The sequence below is a fragment of the Prionailurus bengalensis genome, chromosome D2, assembly GCF_016509475.1.
Source record: "Prionailurus bengalensis isolate Pbe53 chromosome D2, Fcat_Pben_1.1_paternal_pri, whole genome shotgun sequence".
Lineage (NCBI taxonomy): Eukaryota > Metazoa > Chordata > Mammalia > Carnivora > Felidae > Prionailurus > Prionailurus bengalensis.
Window position 1 is genome coordinate 18,677,021 of NC_057351.1, and position 21,348 is coordinate 18,698,368.

At 47.8% G+C, this 21,348-nt stretch overlaps 1 protein-coding gene across 4 annotated transcripts; it reads left to right on the forward strand.

Annotated features, from left to right (window-relative positions):
* The first annotated feature begins 432 nt into the window (after positions 1–432).
* Positions 433–21,240, forward strand: LOC122492766 (centriole, cilia and spindle associated protein). 4 transcript variants are annotated; one of them, XR_006299762.1, is made up of 5 exons: positions 446–611; positions 1,078–1,521; positions 16,056–16,324; positions 17,869–18,664; positions 19,056–21,240. XR_006299762.1 is itself a non-coding variant. In XM_043596356.1 (4 exons), exons 2-4 carry the CDS (start codon positions 1,131–1,133, stop codon positions 17,592–17,594), a joined length of 675 nt encoding a protein of 224 aa, XP_043452291.1. In that variant the 5' UTR covers positions 433–611; positions 1,078–1,130; the 3' UTR covers positions 17,595–17,910. The 4 variants fall into 4 exon arrangements, 2 of the variants coding, with proteins under 2 accessions (XP_043452291.1, XP_043452290.1); XR_006299763.1 differs by having other exon boundaries at positions 17,869–18,592; XM_043596356.1 differs by lacking the exon at positions 19,056–21,240 and having other exon boundaries at positions 433–611; positions 17,580–17,910.
* Positions 21,241–21,348: the final 108 nt, after the last annotated feature.

The window sequence follows — 21,348 nt, forward strand, 5'->3', positions numbered from 1 at the left end:
GGGGTGCCGAGAAGAAAGGAATTCGTATTAACACGTGGAAAGGGGTTAAACCCACAGTAACAGGTGCTGCGTGAACACAGGAAGGAAGCAAGAGCGACCGCGGGGACTCGTTTCTGGGAGAGGAGAGCAGCGCAGGGGTGTCAGGAGGGGAGCGCAGAGGGTGCGACCCCGGGGGGGCTGCGCCGTTCACTGGACGGGGTAGCAACCCCAGCCCCTAACTGACGCCTCCCGCGGTGGCGGGCGCCTGGGACGGCGCCTACTGGGGACGCGGGGGCGCGGGCGCCTGGGCCGGGTGGGCCGGGGACGTGGGCCTGGGGCCCCGGGCTGGCAGACGCGCTGCACCCCCGCGCCTCGCGCTCGGCACCGAAGCGGCCGCCCCCACGCAGCGGGCGGGGGCCGAGACCGGGAGCGCGCGGGGGAGGCGTCTGCTCCCGGGGACTGAGGCGGCGCCTTCGCCTGCCGGCTGCCGCAGGGACGCGGGCCGCCGCGCCGTCGGCGACATCTTGCTCGGCAGGAAAGCGCGGGGGAGAGCGGGCCGCTCGGAGCTGCTGCGCCACGCGCACGGAGGACGGGCCGGGGACGCAGGGCCAGGCCGGCGCGGGACCGAGGAGGTAAGCTCGGAGGGCTCCCCGAGGACCCCCCGCCCTTGCTTTGCCTCACTCCTGCCCCCGCCGGTCCCCGGCTTCCCGCGGCCCTGTCACACCAGCCCGCGGCCTCTGGCCGCCGTCCCCCGGGGTGACCCCCCCCAGCCCCCGCAGTCCTGGCCGCTGCGCCCTCCTCCTGGAGCCTCCCGCGCGGTACCCCGCCGGGGCCGTCAGGACAGGGTCACGGGACGAGGCGCTACCTGGCCCCGTCCTCCCGGGCCCCGCCCCTTCCCGGGGCCGGCCGCCCGCTCCCTCCGCCCCCTCACCTCCGCCCCCTCCCGGGCCCGGCCCCCTCTGCCCGCGCCCCGCCCCCCCGCCCGCGCCCCGCCCCCGCCCGCCCCGTCCGGGCGGGGCTCCGGGTTTAAACGTCGCGGCGGGCCGGGTCGGCGGGAGGGGCGGGGCGGGTTTCTGTGTCGTGTCCCCGGCTCCGTAGGCGGCGGCGGCGGCGGAGCGGAGCCGCGCGCGCTCAAGCCCGCGGGAGGCACCATGTCCCCGGGGAGCGGGGTGAAGAGCGAGTACATGAAGCGCTACCGGGAGCCGCGCTGGGAAGAGTACGGGCCGTGCTACCGGGAGCTGCTGCACTACCGCCTGGGCCGCCGGCTGCTGGAGCAGGCGCACGCGCCCTGGCTCTGGGACGACTGGGGCCCGGCCGGCGCCTCGGACGACTCGGCGTCGTCGGCGTCGTCGGGCGCCGGGGGCCCCGCGCCCCAGTTCGCCCCCGCCTCGCCGCCGCCGCCGCCCGCGGAACCCGCGGCGCGGGAGGGGCCGGAACGGCGGGCGCGGGGGCCGGCGGAGGAGCAGGGCGCGGAGGCGGCGGAGGCCGGGGAGGCTCGGGACGCGGCGAGCGCGGAGGAGGCGGCGGACGTGGCTCTGCCAGGTACCGGGCCGGGAGGGGGGACGCGAGGGGGCCGGGAGGGGGCTGCCCCTGGCGTCCGAGCTGCCCAGCTCCGTGTCTCGCAGCGCTCAGGGCAAGCCCTTCCTATTTATTCATTTTTTGTTTTGTTTTCTGGTAGACGGAGAATGCGCCTCCCTGGCCGAAATAAGGGTGGTGTCAGCCCCGCCTCCGCCCTCCCGCCCTTATTTCCGTCAGCGGGTGGCTCTGGGTTGGGCCCGCTGTGAACTGGGTTGAAGTGGCGCTGAACTCCGGGTCTTCCTCCGAGGGCCGTGGTTGCCTTAGTGAGCTCCGAAATCCCATCTATTTATATCTAAGCACCTCCCCCCCCCCCCCCCCCCCCGTAGAGGAGCCCAGCTTCCGTCAGATTCTCAGAGGGGACCGAGCCCAAGAGGTTAAGGTCGCTGAGCCCAGCTTTCAGTCTTATGAATGGGGCCGCTGTTTTTCTGTGTTAAGTCCCTGACCTCGCTGCATTGTCCCTGAAGAGTATTTTGAATTTGTTGACGCAGGCGGTTGCGTAACTCCTGGTTGGTGGGAGAATATTCGTTGTAAGTGCGAGGTGCTCTCCGCTTCTTGCCCACCCACTCGTCCCCCGTGCGCGCACCCCTCATCAAAAGGCTGCCGCGGGGTGGAGGTGGAGCCGTAGCTGGAAGACGGCCCTCGGGTGCTGTGCGTCTTCTGTTTCTGCCCTGGTCCTCCTCCACCTTCTTTCCTGGCCAGACGATGGCAGAGTTGGGGTCTCAGCGCGGGAGGCCGGATGGACGGTCGCTGGTGCTTGGGGCCGGGCTAGATGCCTTAGGATACAGCCTGGAGTAACCAGGGGTTCCCTCCTGCTACTTTCTAGCGTTGGCCAGACACTCCCCCCACCCCTCCCCTCCCCCAGTCCCAGTTCTCCACCCCCGTCCCGGGTCACTCGATTTTAAAGAGGCTTGGGCGAGAAAAGTAACCAAAATGTGTTGACAGCTTATTATCCCTCCAGGCGCTGATCTTGGAATATGTATTTGCTCGCTCAGCGTTCAAAACAATTCTAAGTGGTAGGGGTGTAATTTTTATCTCCGTTTCATAGATGAAGAAATGGAAGCTGGGACAGATGATCAGTGACTTCAGTTTTGTTTGTTTACGGCACCGTAAAGCGGGGATTAATCAGCTTTTCAGTCTCTCATCGCAGCCCCTCTGCGAGAGGCTGGAAGAGAGAAAACTGAATCTTTTAGTCACAGAGCCAGCCTGCTTTGTTGCTGTTCTGTCAACTTCAGCCATTCTCAGTGCATCCTAGAGCTGCCTTTCCATCCTCGGATAACCTGTAAATCCCCCAAGATTTGTGGCTGTGTAGTAGCTTCCTAGCTAGCTTCTAGCAGCTTCCTACCTTCAATGATCCCTGGTGGAAATTTGAATAACAGAAGGCAGAGGGGGCAGGGGCACATGCCTTCTGGTTTAGTCCCGTGGACACTGGCCCACCAGCTAAACTGTGAGATGTACTTGAGGTGCCTGTGTTTGCCTGAGTTCCTGATTATTTTGGTTTCCTTAGAGACACGGAATCCTACTAGTGGCTGAGGTCAGTTATTTCTTATCTGCTGATATTTCTGGCTTAGGCATCAGGCAGAAGAAAGGATGTTTGTTGTGTCCAGGCCTCTCCGTTGCAGGACCATTTGCTTTGCTCCTGCCTGTTGATTCCTATGTCTGGCAAGACTGAAAAATCCTTGTTTTTTACGTGGATGGTTTTATATACTAGAATGATGAGTCCTCTTGAGTTTCTATGAAACAAACCTTTGGTTCTTGTTTTTACTGAAGCCGTATGTACACATAGAAGCATCTAGTTCTGTATGGCTTATTACAAGGATCCAGCAGACACACAGGGCAGCCCCCTGTTCCTTAGAGGACCACTTCCAGCGCCTGTGGCTTTTCCTTTGGTGTTGATTTTTCTCCGAGTGACAAGGCTTTTGTTGACACTCCTTAATTTTTTTTCTTTCAGTCTTTAGCATTATCTATTGGCTTTCACTCCCTCCTAACCCATACACACGGGCCCTCCCCACACCTGCTCAATAGTCGTCATGGAGTTTGTTGCACCTACAACTGTATCTACATTATTGTGCCTGGAAAATGTTGTGCCAAGCCGCCCTGTATTGTTTGCCGTGACTCCTTTTTCTTTCTTTCACAATACAACCAACGCATCAGGTTCGCTCTCGCTCTCGACATCTGAAGACATCCCTCCCAGCGTCTCTGACTTACTTCCATCTGGCCTGGTTGCTGCTCTCTCTTGCCTGCCTGGTTCCATGTTGGGCGGGCCCTTGGCTACCACCCCAGGGACTCCTTGGCTTCTCTTACGTAGGAGCCCTTGTGCGGCTCTCACATCATCTTCCTTCTTGGTTCACCCCTCCCGTCGGAACTTATCTTCTAGTAGCTTCCCGAGAAAGCGTATGTGCGAGGTTAATTTTCTGAGAGCTGGCACGTCAAACGATAGCTTGTATTCCCGCCCTCGTGATTTGGGGAGTTCGTGGCTGAGCCTGGAATTCTAGGTTGGAAGAACTGTCTCTAAAGAGTCTGGAGGCATTTGCTGTGTTGTGTTGTAACTTGCGGTATTGCGCTAGGGTCCTCTGGTCACCCGATTCTTGATAACGTGTCCCCACCCTCAGGAAGCTTTTAGGGTCTTCCCTTTGTCCTTTGCGTTCCGAAATTTCTGCTTGATCTAGGTCTGTCTTCCTCCAGTGTGCTTGTGAGCCCTTGCAGTGAAACTCCTGCTTTGTCATTTTGGGAGGTTTTGTTTTTTCACCTCTATTTCTGTTCCTGTTCCTTTCTTCTCGAACTCCTTAGTTGGATGTTAGACTTCATGAATTTCTCCTCTACCTTTCGAATGTTCATCTGTCTTTTTCTTCTGTTTTTTTTCTGGGCGATATTCTCAACCTTATCTTACAACTCTTTCTTTCTTTCTTTCTTTCTTTCTTTCTTTCTTTCTTTCTTCTTTCTCTTTCTTTCTTTCTTTCTTTCTTTCTTTCTTTCTTTCTTTTATTTTAGAGAGAGTGAGAGACAGCGAGCGTGAGCAGGGGAGAGGGGCAGTGGGAGAGAGAGAGAGAATCTTAAGCAGGCTGCATGCTCAGTGTGGTGCCCCCCCGCCCCCCACAACTCTTCTATTACTTTTTTTTTTCATCTGTGGGATTCTATTTATTTTTAAATTAATTTTGTTTTCTGGACTTGCTACCTTCCCTCCCTACCTTCTCCCCCCCCCCCCGTTCCTCTTTTTATTCCTTTGTTATAAAGTTCATTTATTTATTTTGAGAGTATGAGTGGGGATGGGGTAGAGAGATGTGAGGCTTGAACTCACAGAAACACGAGATCACGACCCCTGAGCAGAAACCAAGAGTCCTGCGCTTAACCAGCTGAGCCACCCAGGTGTCCCTCTTTTTATTCCTTCGTAAAAAACAGTATTCTCTTCTCAATTCGTGCATATAGTGTCTTTTATTATCTTGCTGAGGATATTACTAGAAGTTTTTCTTTTTTATGTATTTTCTTCTCATTGCATTTCTACGGCCTAGTTTCTGGCTCCCCACCCTCTCCCCACTTGCGTTTCTTTTTGCTTTTAACCCTGTATTTCATGTTAGAGACCTTTTTGAAATGTCTGATGATCCTTGGCTTCTCACTCTTATTTAAGAGACGGGTACGAAAAAGCTGTCAGGACGTTCTGTGCACCTGGTGGGTGTTAAGGAGTGTTCACTGTGATATGCCTTGAAGCATGCTTTGGAGAGTCCTCCGAACTGTCTCTAGTGCCTTCATATGTCTCCTTTTCACTTAAATTTTATTTTTTAGCAAATTTACACATATGCATAATTTTTTAAAAATATGCTTAAAACGGGGGCGCCTGGGTGGCGCAGCCGGTTAAGCGTCCGACTTCAGCCAGGTCACGATCTCGCGGTCCGGGAGTTCGAGCCCCGCGTCGGGCTCTGGGCTGATGATGGCTCGGAGCCTGGAGCCTGCCTCCGATTCTGTGTCTCCCTCTCTCTCTGCCCCTCCCCGGTTCATGCTGTCTCTCTCTGTCTTAAAAAAATAAATAAACGTTGAAAAAAAAAATTAAAAAAAAATATGCTTAAAACGAAAAAAAAAAAAAAAATCTGACCTATTTCCCACCCATGCCCCTCGCTCCCGCGGATGCTCCTTCCAACTCTTTTTAGCTTTCCTTTCAGCGACGCCCGCCCTCTTCTCATCTAGAGGCTTTTTATTTTATTTTCTTCTTTTTTTTTAACGTTTGTTTATTTTTGAGAGACAGAGCACGAGCCGGGGAGGGGCGGAGAGAGAGGGAGACACAGAATCCGAAGCAGGCTCCGGGTTCTGAGCTGTCAGCACAGAGCCCCACGCGGGGCTCGAACTCCTGAACCGGGAGGTCATGCCCTGAGCCGAAGTCAGATGCTTAACTGACTGAGCCACCCAGACACCCCTCCGTTGGCTGTTTAAATGTTATTTTAAACATTATATATTGACTTCCCATCATGGGAGATGATGTAAGCTTAAGATCTTGGCTCTGCCCCGCCCACTCCCTGACATTTACCAGCCCCCGGTTTGTCCCACAGTATTAACTAGGTGACTATTTTGTTTAAAGCACGATTCTGCGTTTGAATTATTGTGGCTATGTAGAAGTATGCACAGGCGGGCCGTGTAGTATATTCTGACTACATTTTCTTTTTATTTATGTTTTTCCTGAAGTTAATCATTGTTTTACCTTTTTGTATGCGTGTGTGTGTGTGTGTGTGTGTGTGTATTCCCATGACTACTTCACCCTGAAATAGTCCGGTAGTATTTTATTTATTTATTTATTTTATTTTATTAAAAAAAAAATTTTTTTTTCAACGTTTATTTATTTTTGGGACAGAGAGAGACAGAGCATGAACAGGGGAGGGGCAGAGAGAGAGGGAGACACAGAATCGGAAACAGGCTCCAGGCTCCCAGCCATCAGCCCAGAGCCCGACGCGGGGCTCGAACTCCCGGACCGCGAGATCGTGACCTGGCAGAAGTCGGACGCTTAACCGACTGCACCACCCAGGCGCCCCATAGTCCGGTAGTATTTTAAAACTTGGCATATGCTAGACACATTAGGTGTTCTATTCATTTATTTTTCTTTTTTCCCTTGGAGACTTTTTTTTTTTTTTTTTTTGAACCCCCATCCTCCTATTCCAATTTAGACGTTGTGCTGTCAGTCTGGGACTTCTCTTCACTGTTTCAGTATTTCTTTTGCTCACATCCTTTCTCTGATCTCTCTTGTACATCTCGAGTGTTCCTTCGTGTGGCTTATCCCTTCCTTCTGGGGTAACATGTCCTCTGTACGTCCTGAGAAATGTTGCATGGGAATAGAAATTTTGTGACCTTGCATGACCGAAAATGCCTGTATTGTATCCAAAGGCTGGATTGATATTTTGCAAGGTAGAGAACTATAGATGAGAAATTTCAGTGTTTAAAGATATTATTATATTGCATCCTAGTTTTTGGTCTTGCGTTTTAGAAGTACCATGCCATTCCAACACCTTGTATATGTGACCTCTTTTTTGGGGGGCGGAGAGAGCAGTTTTTAATAGATTCTCTTTATCCTAGGTGTTCTAACAGTCTATGTCTTTGTTTTTTTTTTTAAGTAAGGTCTACACCCAAGGGGCTTGAATACCAAGATCAAAGTCGCATGCTCTACTAACTGAGCCAGCCAGGTGCCCTTTATGTGTATGTCTTTTTTTAAAAAAAGTTTTTTAATGTTTATTTGAGAGAGAGAGAGAGACAGAGCACAAGTGGGGGAGGGGCAGAGAGCGAGGAAGACACAGGCTCCAGGCTCCGAGCTGTCAGCACAGAGTCCGACAAGGGGCTCGAACTCATGAAGTGTGAGATCATGACCTGAGCTGAAGTCAGATGTTTAACCGACTGAGCCACCCAGGTACCCCTGTCTTTTGTCATTTATTGGGCTGACAACTTGGTGGGCCTTTTTAGTCTGGAAACTTCTCGTTTAGTTCGGTAATATTTTCTAGTACTGTTTAAATAATTTCCTATGCTCTATTTGCTTTTTCTTTCTATATTTACTTTTAGTTGGATGGTGTGACTCCTGGATCAAACCTCTAACATTTTTATTTAAAACTTTTTTGATATTGGAATTTGGGGTTCTGTTTTCTGGAAGAACTCTTTAACTGTATCTTCCAATCTTTATATTGAAAATTTTAGTTCTGTCATCCTAGTTTTAAATTTTGGAAAGATTACCTTTTTTTTTCTTTTGTCCCAAGTTTTATTTTTAAAAATTAAAAAAACAATGCGGGCACCTGGGCGACTCAGTGGGTTGAGCATCTGACTTTGGCTCAGGTCATGATCTCACGGTTCATGGGTTCGAGTCCTGCGTCGGGCTCTGTGCTGACAGCTGGGAGCCTGGAGCCTGCTTCCGATTCTGTGTCTTCCTCTTTCTCTCTGCCCCTTCCCCACTCGCTCACCTCTCTCTCTCTCTCTCTCAAAAATAAACATTAAAAATTAAAAAAAAACACAAACCATCCTGTTCTTCTTGGATTTCTTTTAACTCAAAAAAAAAAAAAAGCCATAATTGAGAGGTCTGTTATATTTCATACTCTTTTTGTATACTTTGGACTTTCTCTTTTTAGAGGATGTACTCAGATGTTTGCTCTTAGCCTGTCTGCTCGCACGTAAGAGTGAGACTTGCAGAGCTTTCCAGGAGCTCTGGCTGTGGGGGTGCTTGTTGACTAATTGGATGAGGACGAGCTGTTTCTCTGGGGGACTTAAACATAATAAGGACCCATTTTTCTTGTGTTCACCTCCCCAGATGGCAACCCTCCAGTCTCCTGCCTGGGGCGGGGTACAAGCCTGGCTGTCAGCATTCGGGGAACAAGAGTTGGGGAAAGGGAGGAGGGGCCTTGTTCTTTACCACATAAACCTGTTTTTTCAAGAAGGTGTCGCCCTTTACTTTTCCTGTGCCTCGCATCTCAAGCCCCTACCCACTCTGCTTCTCCATCTCTGGGGAGTAGCCCACATGCCTTCTGAGCGAGGAGAGGGGCAATCATGTGGCATACCGACTGGAGGAAAGACTTTGCAGGAAGTGTCGACAGCGACATAACCGAGTGACCCGGAAAACTAGTGGCTTAAAATCCCACTGCTCATTTATTACTGCCCACGGTCTCTGTGGGTTGGCACTTGCCCTGGGCACAGGGGATGCCTTGTTTCCACTCTGTGCCGTCTGCAGCCTCTGCTGGAAGGTGCCAGGGCTGGGGGCTGGCTGCTAGGGCACTCGCTTGTGACATCTTCATGCACCTGGCCTTCCTCATAATGTGCTGGCTGGCCTCCAAGGGCAACTGTTCCTGAGAGAGAGCAGGGCACGTGCTGGGCTGCCCTTTGTGACTTATCACCAGAAGCCATGGACCACTTCTTTCTCCCCATTCCTCGCTTATGAAAGTCTGCCCAGGTTCAAGGGGAAGAAGCATCCACACCCCCCCCCCCCCCCCAATCTCAACAGGCACGTTCATATTATGTTGTCAGAAGAGCATGTGGGTTGGGGGGCCTGGGCGGCTTAGTGGGTTCAGCGCCCGGCTTCAGCTCAGGTCGTGATCTTACGGTCTGTGGGTTCGAGTCCTGAATCGGATGTGCTGACAGCTGGGAGCCTGGAGCCTGCTTCCGATTCTGTGTCTCCCTCTCTCTCTGCCCCTCCCTGTTCACGCTCTATCTCTCTCTCTGTCTGTGTCTCAGTCTCAAAAATAAACATACATTAAAAAAAAAAAAGAGCATGTGGGCTGGGGCACTGATTAATGCTGGACCTTTGGAAAAGGCATTCCATTACACTGGCCTTCTGCCTCATTTTCTATTTCCTTTTGGGGTTCAGTGTGTGTCCTGTGGGGCTTTCTCCCACAGGGAGTTAGGATTCGTCCTACTCAGTTCTCAAGGTCACTTCTACGTCCTCATCTATGTTCCAGCTTCCAGAATTGTATGGACACCTGCTGCCTGGTGTCATTGTCTCCCTTGCTTTTTGTCCTATGGGTTATGCGTTTTTTCCTTCACTTTAGTGGGCTTTTGGGGGGAAGGGACTATATGCACATGTCATCAGTGCGTATTAAGCCTAAATTCCATTTGCTGTATTTTTACTTAGATTTACTAAATTTTTTTTTAATCTTTATTTATTTTTTTTAAATTTTTTTTTTTTAACAATTATTTATTTTTGAGACAGAGAGAGACAGAGCATGAACGGGGGAGGGGCAGAGAGAGAGGGAGACACAGAATCGGAAGCAGACTCCAGGCTCTGAGCTGTCAGCCCAGAGCCCGACGCGGGGCTCGAACTCACGGACCGTGAGATCGTGACCTGAGCTGAAGTCGGACGCTCAACCGACTGAGCCACCCAGGCGCCCCTAATCTTTATTTTTGAGAGAGAGAGACAGAGAGACAGAGAGAGAACAAGTGGGGGAGGGTCAGAGAGAGAGGGAAACAGAATCTGAAGCAGGCTTCAGGCTCTAAGCTGTCAGCACAGAGCCCAACGTGGGGCTTGAACTCACAAACTGCGAGATCATGACCTGAGCCAAAGTCGGACGCTTAACCGCTTAACTGACTGAACCACCCAGGCGCCCACTTAGGTTTATTTTTTACTTCCTTCTTGATCAGTCTTGCCAGAGATTTGTGAATTTTATTAGTTCCCCCCCCCCCCAAACTAACTCTAGACTCTGTGGATTTTCTTTATTAATATGTCTTTATTGATCCATGATCTTTTCTTCCCTTACGCTTTGTAAGATGGGTGCTTAGCATTGATTTTTTTTTTTTTTTTTACCTGCCTTTCTTTTTGGATATGTTGATTTCAGGTTGTAAATTTCCCCACAGTTACTGCTTTAGCTATACTGTCAGTTGAGTAGGATGAATCTTAACTCCCTGCAGGAGAAAGACCCGAGTTTTGTTATATAGTATTTTATTTACTTAAGCAAAATCATTATGATTATTAAAATACATGAAAAAATTAATAAACCTTAGCATTTATGTATATAATACAAACGTAAGGAAATGTTTTTTTCTTTAAAAAAAAAAAAAAGACTATATCCTAAAAGCATAGTACAAACGTTACGCTTAATGAAGAAACTTCAGAAGCATTTCTAATAAGGTCAGGATTAAGGAAGGAATGCCTTCCATCACCACTTTTTTTTAATTGTTAAAAATTATGGTAAAATCTGCATAACTCGCTCTGCCATTTAACCATTGGTAAGTGTGGCATTGAGTGCATTCCCATCTTTGTGCAACCATATGATTTATTTTTGATCTGTGCGTTATTTAGAAATGTTTTTAAATTTCAAAACTGGAGATTTTAAAAAGTTACTTATTTTTGGGGCGCCCGGGTGGCTCAGTCGGTTGAGTGTCCGACTTCGGCTCAGGTCATGATCTCACGGTTCGTGAGTTCAAGCCCCACATCGGGCTCTGTGCTGACAGCTCAGAGCCTGGAGCCTGCTTCGGATTCTGTGTCTCCCTCTCTCTCTGCCCCATCCCCACTCATGCTGTGTCTGTCTCTGTCTTAAAAATAAATAAAATATTTAAAAAGTTAAAAAAAAAGTTACTTATTTTTGTTGTTTTATCAAGGTGATTTACACTATAATTACACCATAATTATCCACTATATAGAGGGTACATTCTGTTTGATTTCAATTTTGTAAATGTATTAAGATTTGCTTTAGAGACTCAGATGCGTAAATTCTTGTAAACGTTCCATTTCACCACATTATATATTCTGTAGTTATGGGATGCAGGGTTGTATGTATAGCCACTCGGTCAAATGTGTTAATTCTATTGTCCAGATTCTTCAAAACAGACCCTCCAATAAAACTGAGTGGCCCGGTGGACGTGTTCTCTCTTTGTATCATCCGGCATGGTAGTTCCTAGCCACGTGGGGTTATTGAGCACTTAAACTCTGATCGGCTTAACTGAGGAATCGAATCTTTACTTTTATTTAATTTTCCTTTACGCTTATAGTTGATAGCCACGCGTATTGGCTAGCACAGCCCTACACCAAGACTGAATTTATTTTTGTTTGACTGTCCTGTCAGCTCCTGAGAAAGGGGCATTCTAATCCTCTCCCACAATGGCGATGACCGCTGTTTTTTGTTCCTCTGAGAAGGTCTTTGGTTTAAACTTCAGCCCTCCAGGTAAGATCTTGACCCGTATGGTCACATGCACTCACCTGACAGCAGGCAAGAGTTTCATAAATATTAATATTGGGCTGATAGGTTCTGTCTCTTCTGCATTTTCCGTCTTTGTCTCCTGCTGCTGCAGACGTACTTGGGTTGGTCTCTTTCTTTTAAGTGTTACGGAGAGTAAACGCAACGATTTGATAGCCTGTAAATGGAAAATTGCTCCCGCTGGCCCTTCCTTCTTGTCTTCTGTCCTTACGAGGCCGCCCATCTTTTGCAGTACATTCATAAGCGCGTTTGCAAAATTATTTGCAGGGATAACTTGGCCCAGGGTCTCTAGAGAAGAGTTTGCTTCTTTGTACCGGGCGCCTGTGGACCCTCGGGATTTTTAACATCAGTCTTTGTTTATCTGTGGGGGGGAGGGCTGGTCCGGTAGCTCACGGTTAGCAGAACTAGGCCTCCACTCTGTCCGGTACGCAGCCCACCGTGACCTGGTGCCCCGACCCCGCGTCCCCCTCTGTCAGCAGTAGGCGGCCTGCTTGCCCAATGCCGAGTCTCTTCCCCCTCGTCTGACGGACCCCCTCCCCCCTGCGGTGTTGAACACTGTTCACGGCTGCCTCCTTTACCAACGCTCTTCCCGTAGTTTCTCTCCTGGTGAGTTTTTCTCCTTTTCTAGCAATTCTTTCTCCCTCTTAGGCTCTCCTTCTTCAGCCTGGCTGCTCCTCAAATAATGGTGGCCCTAGGGGCCTGACTCACTGTCCCCTCCTCTGACTCCGCGTTGCTTCCTGGATGATCTGTTCCACGTCCAGACCTCAGTTCCCACCTGCTGGCTCACTACCTTGTCTCCTGGGTTCATGGGCCTGCTGAGTTGTTCCAGAAGTATCTCCCATCCGACGCCGCAAGTATCCTGTCTTTATCCTTGGGTGGACCTCTGTCAGAGGACAGCAGGACCATCCCCACTAAACATCTGTGGGAGCCGTGGACTCCTCTTTGCTCCCAGGGCCGCGGGGTGTCTGTCGTCTTCACCGGTCTGTCGCAGTGTTGCTGGGCCGTCTGCTCTGGAGAGGCCTCGGTACCACCCACTCGCTGTTCTGATCAGTGTGTGGTTCACAGGTGCCCAGTGAGTCTGAGCACCTGCCAGGCTCGGTGGGCCCCCTTCTGGCCCTTTCTCTCCCCTCTCCACCCCTCCGTGACTCCTGGCCCCCACTGGCCCCCACTTCCCACCTCACCCCCAGACTCTGCCGTTGTTTGCTAGCTGGCCTTTCTGTCCTCGCCTCTCTCACTCAACCTTCACGTTGGTAGCTGGAGGCCCTATCCCTAAAATGCAAATAGGGCCGTGTCGCTTTTTCAGCTTACAATCCTTTAGTGATTCTTCATCGTTTTCAGGATACAATGAACTCCCGAGTCTGGTGTGGAAAGTCTCCTCCTTTGCCACCCGCTCCATGCCTTCATCCACAGACTCTCTCTGGACCTGTCATTTTGAACTATTTATATGCCCTTTTCTTTCCGGGCCTTTGAACAAGACATTCCCTCTTGTTGGGACTCTCTTTTTCTCTTTTCTTCCTGACTAGTTTGTCCTTTAACCTAAATCATTATTCCCTTCTCTGGGCAGGCTTCTCTGGAAGACCTGGGTTAGACACATACAGACCAGGAGAGGAAGAGAAGGAAGGGAACTTTGGTAGAGTCAAGGTCATTGCTGAAGATAGAAGATAGAAATGACAGACGACAATCTGTCAAGACTTCACGCTTGTGCCCCCGTATCTTGACTTCCTATTCAGGGGCTTACTCTAAAGGGAATGTGGGCAAGAAAGAAAGAAAGAAAGAAAGAAAGGGAATGTGGGCAAATAAATAAATAAATAAATAAATAAATAAATAAAAATAAATAAAGGGAATGTAGGCCGAAACAAGAAAAGAGTCACAACCAGAAATAGGAAGGGACAAGAATGTGTCCTAAAGAGGTGATGAGGTTTTAGAATAGCAATCTGTAAATCATCACCTAGAGCCAAATTCTGGAGCATTTGAAGTGAGGGGTATCCTTAAGACCTAAACAGCTCGGGTAAGTGAAATGGAGTTGTAGATATATAAGGAGCCATTATTCAAAAGACTGAAATTAAATCACTCTGTTGCATCATACACACAAATGAACTCAAGTGGATTAAAGACTCGAATGTAAGACCTGAAACCATAAAATTCCTAGAAGAAAACATGGGCAGTGAGCTCCTTGGCAATTGGTCTCAGCAATGTTTTTTTTCCGGATCTGATTCCAAAGGCAAAGGAAACAAAAGCAAAAATAAATGGGACTACAACAAGCTGAAAAACCGCGCAGCAAGGGAAAGCATCAACAGAATAAAAAGGCAGCCCACTGAGTGGGAGAAGGTATTTGCCTAAGGGGTTAAATATCCAAAATACATCAAGAACTCACACAACTCAACAACAAAGCACCAAACAACCCAAGTGAAACATGTGCACAGGGTGTGAATAGACATTCTTCCAGAGAAGATACACAGATGGCCGGTAGGCATGTGACAAGATGTTAAACATCAGTCATTAGCAGGGCAGCGCAAATCAAAACCACAATCAGCTATCTCCTCACACCTGTCAGAATTGCCATTACCAAAAAGGCAAGAGATGACAGGTGGTGTGAGGATGTGGAGGAAAGGGAACCCTCCTGTACTTGGTGGGGATGTAAGTTGGTACAGCCACTATGGCGGACAATATGGAGGTAAGAGGAGAACTAACCATATTATCCAACCATTTCCCTTCTGGGTATTAAGCTGAGGAATACAGAAACACTAATTCGAAACGACATAGGCACCCCCATGTTTATTCTAGCATGAGTTACAATAGTCAAGATAGAGAAACCACCCTAAGTGTCCACCGGTTGACGTTGACGAGTGGGTAAAGAAGATAAGGCGTATATACACACGACGGAGTGTTCCTTACCCAGCCACAAAAAGAAGAAGGAAATCTTCCGTTTGGAACACCACGGGTGGGTCTAGCAGGTTTCAGACCAAGTGAAAGAAGTCAGACGGAGAAAGACAGATGCCATGCGATCTCACCTAGAAAACAAGACAAAGGAACAAAACAAAAGCAAACTCCTAGATCCAGAGAACAAGCTGGCGGTTACCAGAGGGGAAGGGAGTTGGGGGAAGGCTGCGTGGCCGAGGGGACTCAACTGCGTGGGGATGGGTGGTAACTAGACTTACCGTGGTGATCAGTCTGTAGTGTCTACAGATACCAAATTATAGTGTCGTGCACCTAAAGGTCATACGATGCGGTGTGCCGATCTTATGTCAGTAAAAACAACCAAACAAAAAAAATGGAAACGCGGGCCGAAACGAAACATGGGATCACGAAGCGTTGAAACAACATCACATAACTTTTACAACAAATAAAGGGTCTATAAAAAGTAATGAGCGGCCAAAGGATAAAATGTTGTTAAGGGAAGTAGGTATGTTTTAGAGTATATCCTTCATGTCTGACGTTCACCTCAGAAAGGGCAGTCCCATTCTCCTTGAAGATTGCTCCAGCTCTGCTGGCGGGCTTTAGGGCTGTGTAGACCCTGGGCCCTGATTCATGCAGTCATTTCTATTGCAAGTGTTGGGGAAGCCCTCTTATTTTTTTAATTTATTTATTTATTTTTTGGTTTTTTTTTTTTTCAATATATGAAATTTATTGTCAAATTGGTTTCCATACAACACCCAGTGCTCATCCCAAAAGGTGCCCTCCCCACACCTCCAGCTCTTCATGCTGGGAATCCATAGTGAGTAACTATGGAAACCGCTCCCGATTGTGACTGAGGACCGTTCAAACTAAGGTGGGCAGCTTACTCTTTCTTACAGCATGTTAAGAGCCACAGGGAGCTCTCCATATTCGTGGCACCTCAAAAAGCAATGAAATTGAGCACGTTAAGAGCCGTAGGGAGGTTTCCGTAATCATGGTGCACCAGAAAGAAACGGGATCCCGGAACTTGAGTTGAGTGACTTCACGCCTAACCTTTTACATCTGCTGAGAGATTACCGCAAATCCCGATCTGTTTCTGAAGTGAGGCCTTGATGATTGGACTTCCCTTGGGGTTGTGGAGAAAGCCATGAGGCTGTGGTGCTCTTTAGGTTTTAATATTTAATTGGGATGCTTGATATCGGACTGTGAGTGAGAGTTGTGGCTTTCCAATAGGTTTGGTCCAGCCTTGGTGGATTTGCTGTTGATTTTAAAATGGGCCAGACCATTTGAAAGGTATAACCCTGACTTGGTTCTGTATTTCTTGCTTACTTGGACTCGTGAATTGAGCCGTTACGGCATGAAGCGTTATGAATTTCACAACCCAGCTATTTGAAGTGATTATATAGAAACGTGATTTTAAAGCATTCTCGTCTTGTTTTATCTCCTTTTTTTTTTTTTCTTCAAAAGCACTGCCAGTGAAAGACATAAAAGAAAAACCTGAACAACAGGTCAGAGCAAAAGAGACTGACAAGTTACCCAGCAGTACTGAACCTCGACAGCAACCAAGTGCCTTATTTGCTAGAGGAAATAGGAAAGCAGCCAAAAGTCCTCAAAGATCATCAACTAAAATAAAGGAGAAGAAGCATCCGTTTGCTCTTTATGGGTGGGGAGAAAAACAGACCGATACAGGAAGCCAAAAAACTCACAACGTCTGCGCGTCTGCCCCCGTGCATGAGGTGGGTTCGTGGGCACCTGGCTGTCACTGCTTTTCCTTGGAGGCTGGGGGTTGGGCTGCGTTCCCGTCATCGGGTGTCCTATTCTGTGTTCACCACGGTGCTTTGGGGTCATGGTAGATCTTAGGAGATGGCAGGGTGGGCCAAGGAAAGCCTGGAATTTGGGCATCTGATTGGCAAACAGATTGAGGGTGTCAGCTCCCTGGAGATCGAGGGGTGTTGCTGGGAATTAGCTGGGATTTGGAAGATTTACCAACATGGAACCAGGAGAAGAAGTGGCTGGAGTCAGGGTTTTCAAGTTCCGGGGGGGCGGGGTGGGGCGCAGGTGCAGAGGAGGAGCCCAGCGGGGCTGGTGGCTGCCCGTGTAGATGTGCCGTGGGCCTCTTGACAGGTTTCTGGTTCCTGTGGCTTTGATGACTGGTATTCCTCGACTCCCTTGTTATCTTTTGTTAGATTGATTCTGTAGTTCTTGGCACCTACTGTAGATTCCCTTTGGCTCTTTGAGTTCAATTCGGATGATTGTGTTTTCCCCTGCTCATCCACAGCCAGTGCCTTTTACTCATTGGAGCCTTAGTTGTCCTCTTTTTTTTTTTTTTTCCATGTTTATTTACTTATTTTTGAGAGAGAGCACAAGCTGGGGAGAGAGAGAGGGAAACTCAGAATCCGAAGCAGGCTCCAGGCTCAGCTGTCGGCACAGAGCCCGACCCGGGGCTCGAACCCACGAACTGTGAGCTCATGACCTGAGCTGAAGTCAGACACTTAACCGACTGAGCCACCGAGGTGCCCCCAGTTGTCCTCTCAGTCCCGAGAACACGTCTGACCAGAGGTCTTCGTGTGTGTGCAGCCATAAAGCAATTACATATGTTAGCACTGACATGACTAAGTCGGCCTAAAGCAAAGAACGAATGAAAAGAAGCAGAAAATACAAAGAGTTTGAATTCTGATGAATTACCATGATCAGATTTTTACTGAACAGACTTCTCAACGAACCCTAGCAGATGGTGTTATTTGGAGTGGTATTTGAGACAATGGAGCTGTGGTTTAACAAAAGACTCTGGCTATTGCATGGGATTAAGTTCAACAGAGTTCGTCTGTAGCATGAAACGTCTTAAGTGGTAAAAGCCCTTTAATGGAATACTTATCCAGGCTTACCGCTAAGCATCTTCAATAATTTTCCAGAGCCAGTTTCTAGAGACACATGCAAATTAGTTGCGTACCATTTATACCTAAAATTTAATGTCCGTTTTTTATTGTTTAGCGTCTTGGTCACTGACCAGGGGCAAGGGAATGGCTTTTCTGGAGGAGCTGTTATACCTAGGAGAAAGGGATATGATGAAGCCGGGCTGGCCTCTGCCCTGGTTTCCATCCAGCTGATACAGGAATCTACAGGAACGAAGAGTGCCGAGTTCTCTGGAAGAGGGAAAAAAGGTCCTGGGGGTAGTAAATATTCATCGCAGATATTCTTGAAAATGAGTATAAAAGCCACGTAAGTTATTATACTTTTATTTTAGAAGTAACAATAATCTTTTTATTTTTGAGTAATTTAGATTCATGAATCAGCATTACGAGCCAAGAACAGAAGACAGGTGGAAAAAAGGAAACTGGTCACTCAGAGGCAGCGCGCTCACTCTGTAGACGTGGAGAAAAACCGAAAGATAAAGCCTTCCTCCTCGGAGAACCCATGGATGACAGAGTACATGAGATGCTATTCGGCAAGAGCTTAAAGGCCGAAACAGTTGCTTGGACAGCCTCTTCAAAAGAGTGTAAATGAAAAGAAAGAAGAAACAAAACAAAAGAAAACAGACATAGAGTTAAGAAACCAGCTGATTATGCAAGGTTTTCCGTAGGGCATGTCCAAAAGATTGCTCTATTTCAGTGAACCCGGGTCACCTACCTCAGTAGTAGGGCGACAGTTGAAGCCATAGATATTTGGTTATTTATGAAGCTCAGTCCCTAATATTTGATATTCTTATAAGGGTTTTTGTTTTAAAGCATCTTAATCTTCTCAGATACCGCCACCGAATGCCTTTAAATGGCTATTGATGCTTAACATTCAGTCTTCTCTGTCAGTGTAGCCGGAGCCTGTTTTCATCCTGTCCTGAGTAACTTTCCAGATTCCATAGTGAGGAAGATCATTCCGACCTGTAGCTTAAGACCCGTTTTCCTTACGTGTGGTTTTCTTCGTGAAAGAACGGCTCATCGAAAGGGAGTTTCGACACTAACGTCCATTCCTTGTATAGTGACGCCAGAACCCCCGCAGTTCCTGAAAGAGTAAACTCACTCGTCTCTCAATTATGGCACCACTTTACACAGACCGTGATATTTAAGAATTATCTGGGCTGGGTGAGGGTCCTCTTTTCTCTTTAAGTTGTCATCTGGGCACTTTCTATCTCATACAGATTTTAATAGATCGAATGCAGTCCCGCACGTAAAGTGCCAGTGCGGTGTGTTGAGAGGAGGACTGAACTTCTTTTGTGAAACTTTTCTTTTCATTATTGCAACTTTCTTAACACGTACCGGGAGAAGCAGCTCCTTGCTGCGGTCCAGCCTTTTGGCATAGACGCGCTGCGGACTCTTGCCTCTTCTTTAATAGTTGGCCGTGACATTTAGAACTTCCCGTGTGAAATTTCACTTAGCGATGTTGAGGTGGTCTTGCGCACGGGGTGGGGGATGACATCCAGGTACCAGTTAGAGGTGTGGCTTACCCCTACTTTCTCCACTTTTTCCTCTACAGAACTCATTCGTAACAAAGCCTTGACGATGTACGTTGTTCAGACTTCCGCTGAAATGCATTTCTCCCGGATTCCTAGCCAGTGGAATGAGACGATGGTGGTGTTTGTCTAGGCACGGATGTTGAGCATGTAAATCGCTCCTTCCCTGGTACATTTCCTTTGGGATAGAACAAAATGGTTTTAAGGAATGCTGGTTTCCATCCAGCTGATACAGGAAAACTACAGGAAGGAAGCGTGCCGAATTCTCTGGAAGAGGGAAAAAAGGTCCTTTGCCTAGGCCAGGCTAGCACCTGTAGAGGGGTGAATAAAATTGGCTATTAGGTGTGAGGTTGAACATTCCCTTGCTGTTTTTACTCTGGATCTTTGAAGTGTTGTCAATTTTTACTCTTTTTTTTTTTTTTTTTTTTTTTAAAGTAGGCTCCAGGCCCAGTGTGGGGCTAGAACTCATGACCCTGAGACCAAGAGTATGCTCTACCAATTGAGCCAACCAAGCCCCCCCATAGTCAATGTTTAGAACACAAATATGTTGCATTCCACATAAAATCTTCACACGATGTCCTCTTACAACTGTATAAGCTTTGAAAACTCAAGAATCGCGAGCTTTAAAAAAAAAAAGAAAAAAGACTTTTTAAATACTTGCATCGTTCTGAGGTGAATCCTTTTACATAGAGAGCTCTCCTAATCATTGAGATGGGTATTTAACAGGAAGTTCTATATGTCGGTCCCAAACAACCCTGCTAATAATCCTGGTGAACGTTACTGTCGTTATTAAAGTCCTTAAACACTGCAGGTACCTAACGATCAAATTAACGTGGCATTGTGATGGTGCAGCTGACTGTGAAAACGGTTCCTTCCAAAGCCCTTCGTGCTCCTTTGTGTTTAGGCATCCAGCTCAAGCGTTCCTGTTGCACCTGACAATCTCCGGGAAGATGGCCTTGGGTGTAGGTCAGGTTCCACACTGACGGGCTGCCTTAGAAACCCAGCTTCCTCTCGGCTTTACCAAGCCGGACTCCCTCCCCTTTAGGGAACAGACTCGTATTCAATGTGCTTCCTACTGGCAACTCCAGATGGAGACAAAACCTAGAAGGCAATATTGGCCAGTTTTACCCCTTTTTTAAGTAGAAGACCAATGGACAGGGTTTTTAAAGTACTTTTCGTGTGCATGAACAATGAGTACGTCAGGCTGAATTAACTGTGAGTCCCCTTTCCATGTCCAAGTCATTAGTTGGTGAGGGTGTCTTTTTAGGGGTGAAAATCACCTTTGGAGCCCATGAAGTTTTTTAAGCGGTAACAAGTTGATGGTCTGACTGTTCCCTTCATTCTAGAAACTCATGTTCCTAATTCTTATAAATCGTGTTCCTAATTCTTGGGACAGCGTGGAAGACAGCAAGCTGGTTTAAAATTACCTTTCATGTTGAAAAGTCTGAAACGGAAAATCCAGTGAGAATATGGAATAAAATAATTGCTGCCTAAGATTCTCTTTTTTAAATTTTGGTTTTAAAATTAAAAGTTTGCCATAAACATGGTTTCTGTGTTACTTTTATTAAGAACAGTAATCGGATACTAAGTAACATCTAGCAACTCTGCTGGACCAAGGCAAATGACAAGTGAATAGAAATCTATTTCTTTTTTTGAAAAAATATTTTGAAATACTTTTTTAAGTGTATCTTTATTTATTTCGAGAGACAGAGCAAGCAGGGGACGGACAGAGAGAGAGGGAGACAGAATCCCAAGCAGGCTCCGCACTGCCAGCACAGAGCCCGATGCGGGCTCGAACTCGCGAACCACGAGATCATGACCTGAGCCAAACTCAAAGAGTCGGACGCTTAACCGACTGAACACCCAGGCGCCCCTATTCTTTCATTTTAAACTAAAAGGCTGCTCTTATTTAGGAGGTATCAAAATACTCAGTACCTCTGGGTTTTATATATATATATATGTATGTATACACACACACACACACACACACACACACACACACACACATATATACTCCTATATATATATAAACTCCACCGCAGTAACATTTCTAAGTACATATATACATTTTTTAAAAGTTTACTAAAGGTATAATAGGGTATAGATTCTCTGAATTGCTCATGATGTAGTAGGCACCTATTTATGGTACTTCATATGTAATACCTTTGTCATTGTTTCATTAAATAAAAATTGCCAATAACTTGAAAAGTGTGTGTGTGAGGTCACTCAAACTCTGTAAACTGCACGGAAGAATGGTGTCTGTGAGCCATTAGACGTCACCCCCCCCCAAAAAAAAACCTCTCCTCCCCAAACAGA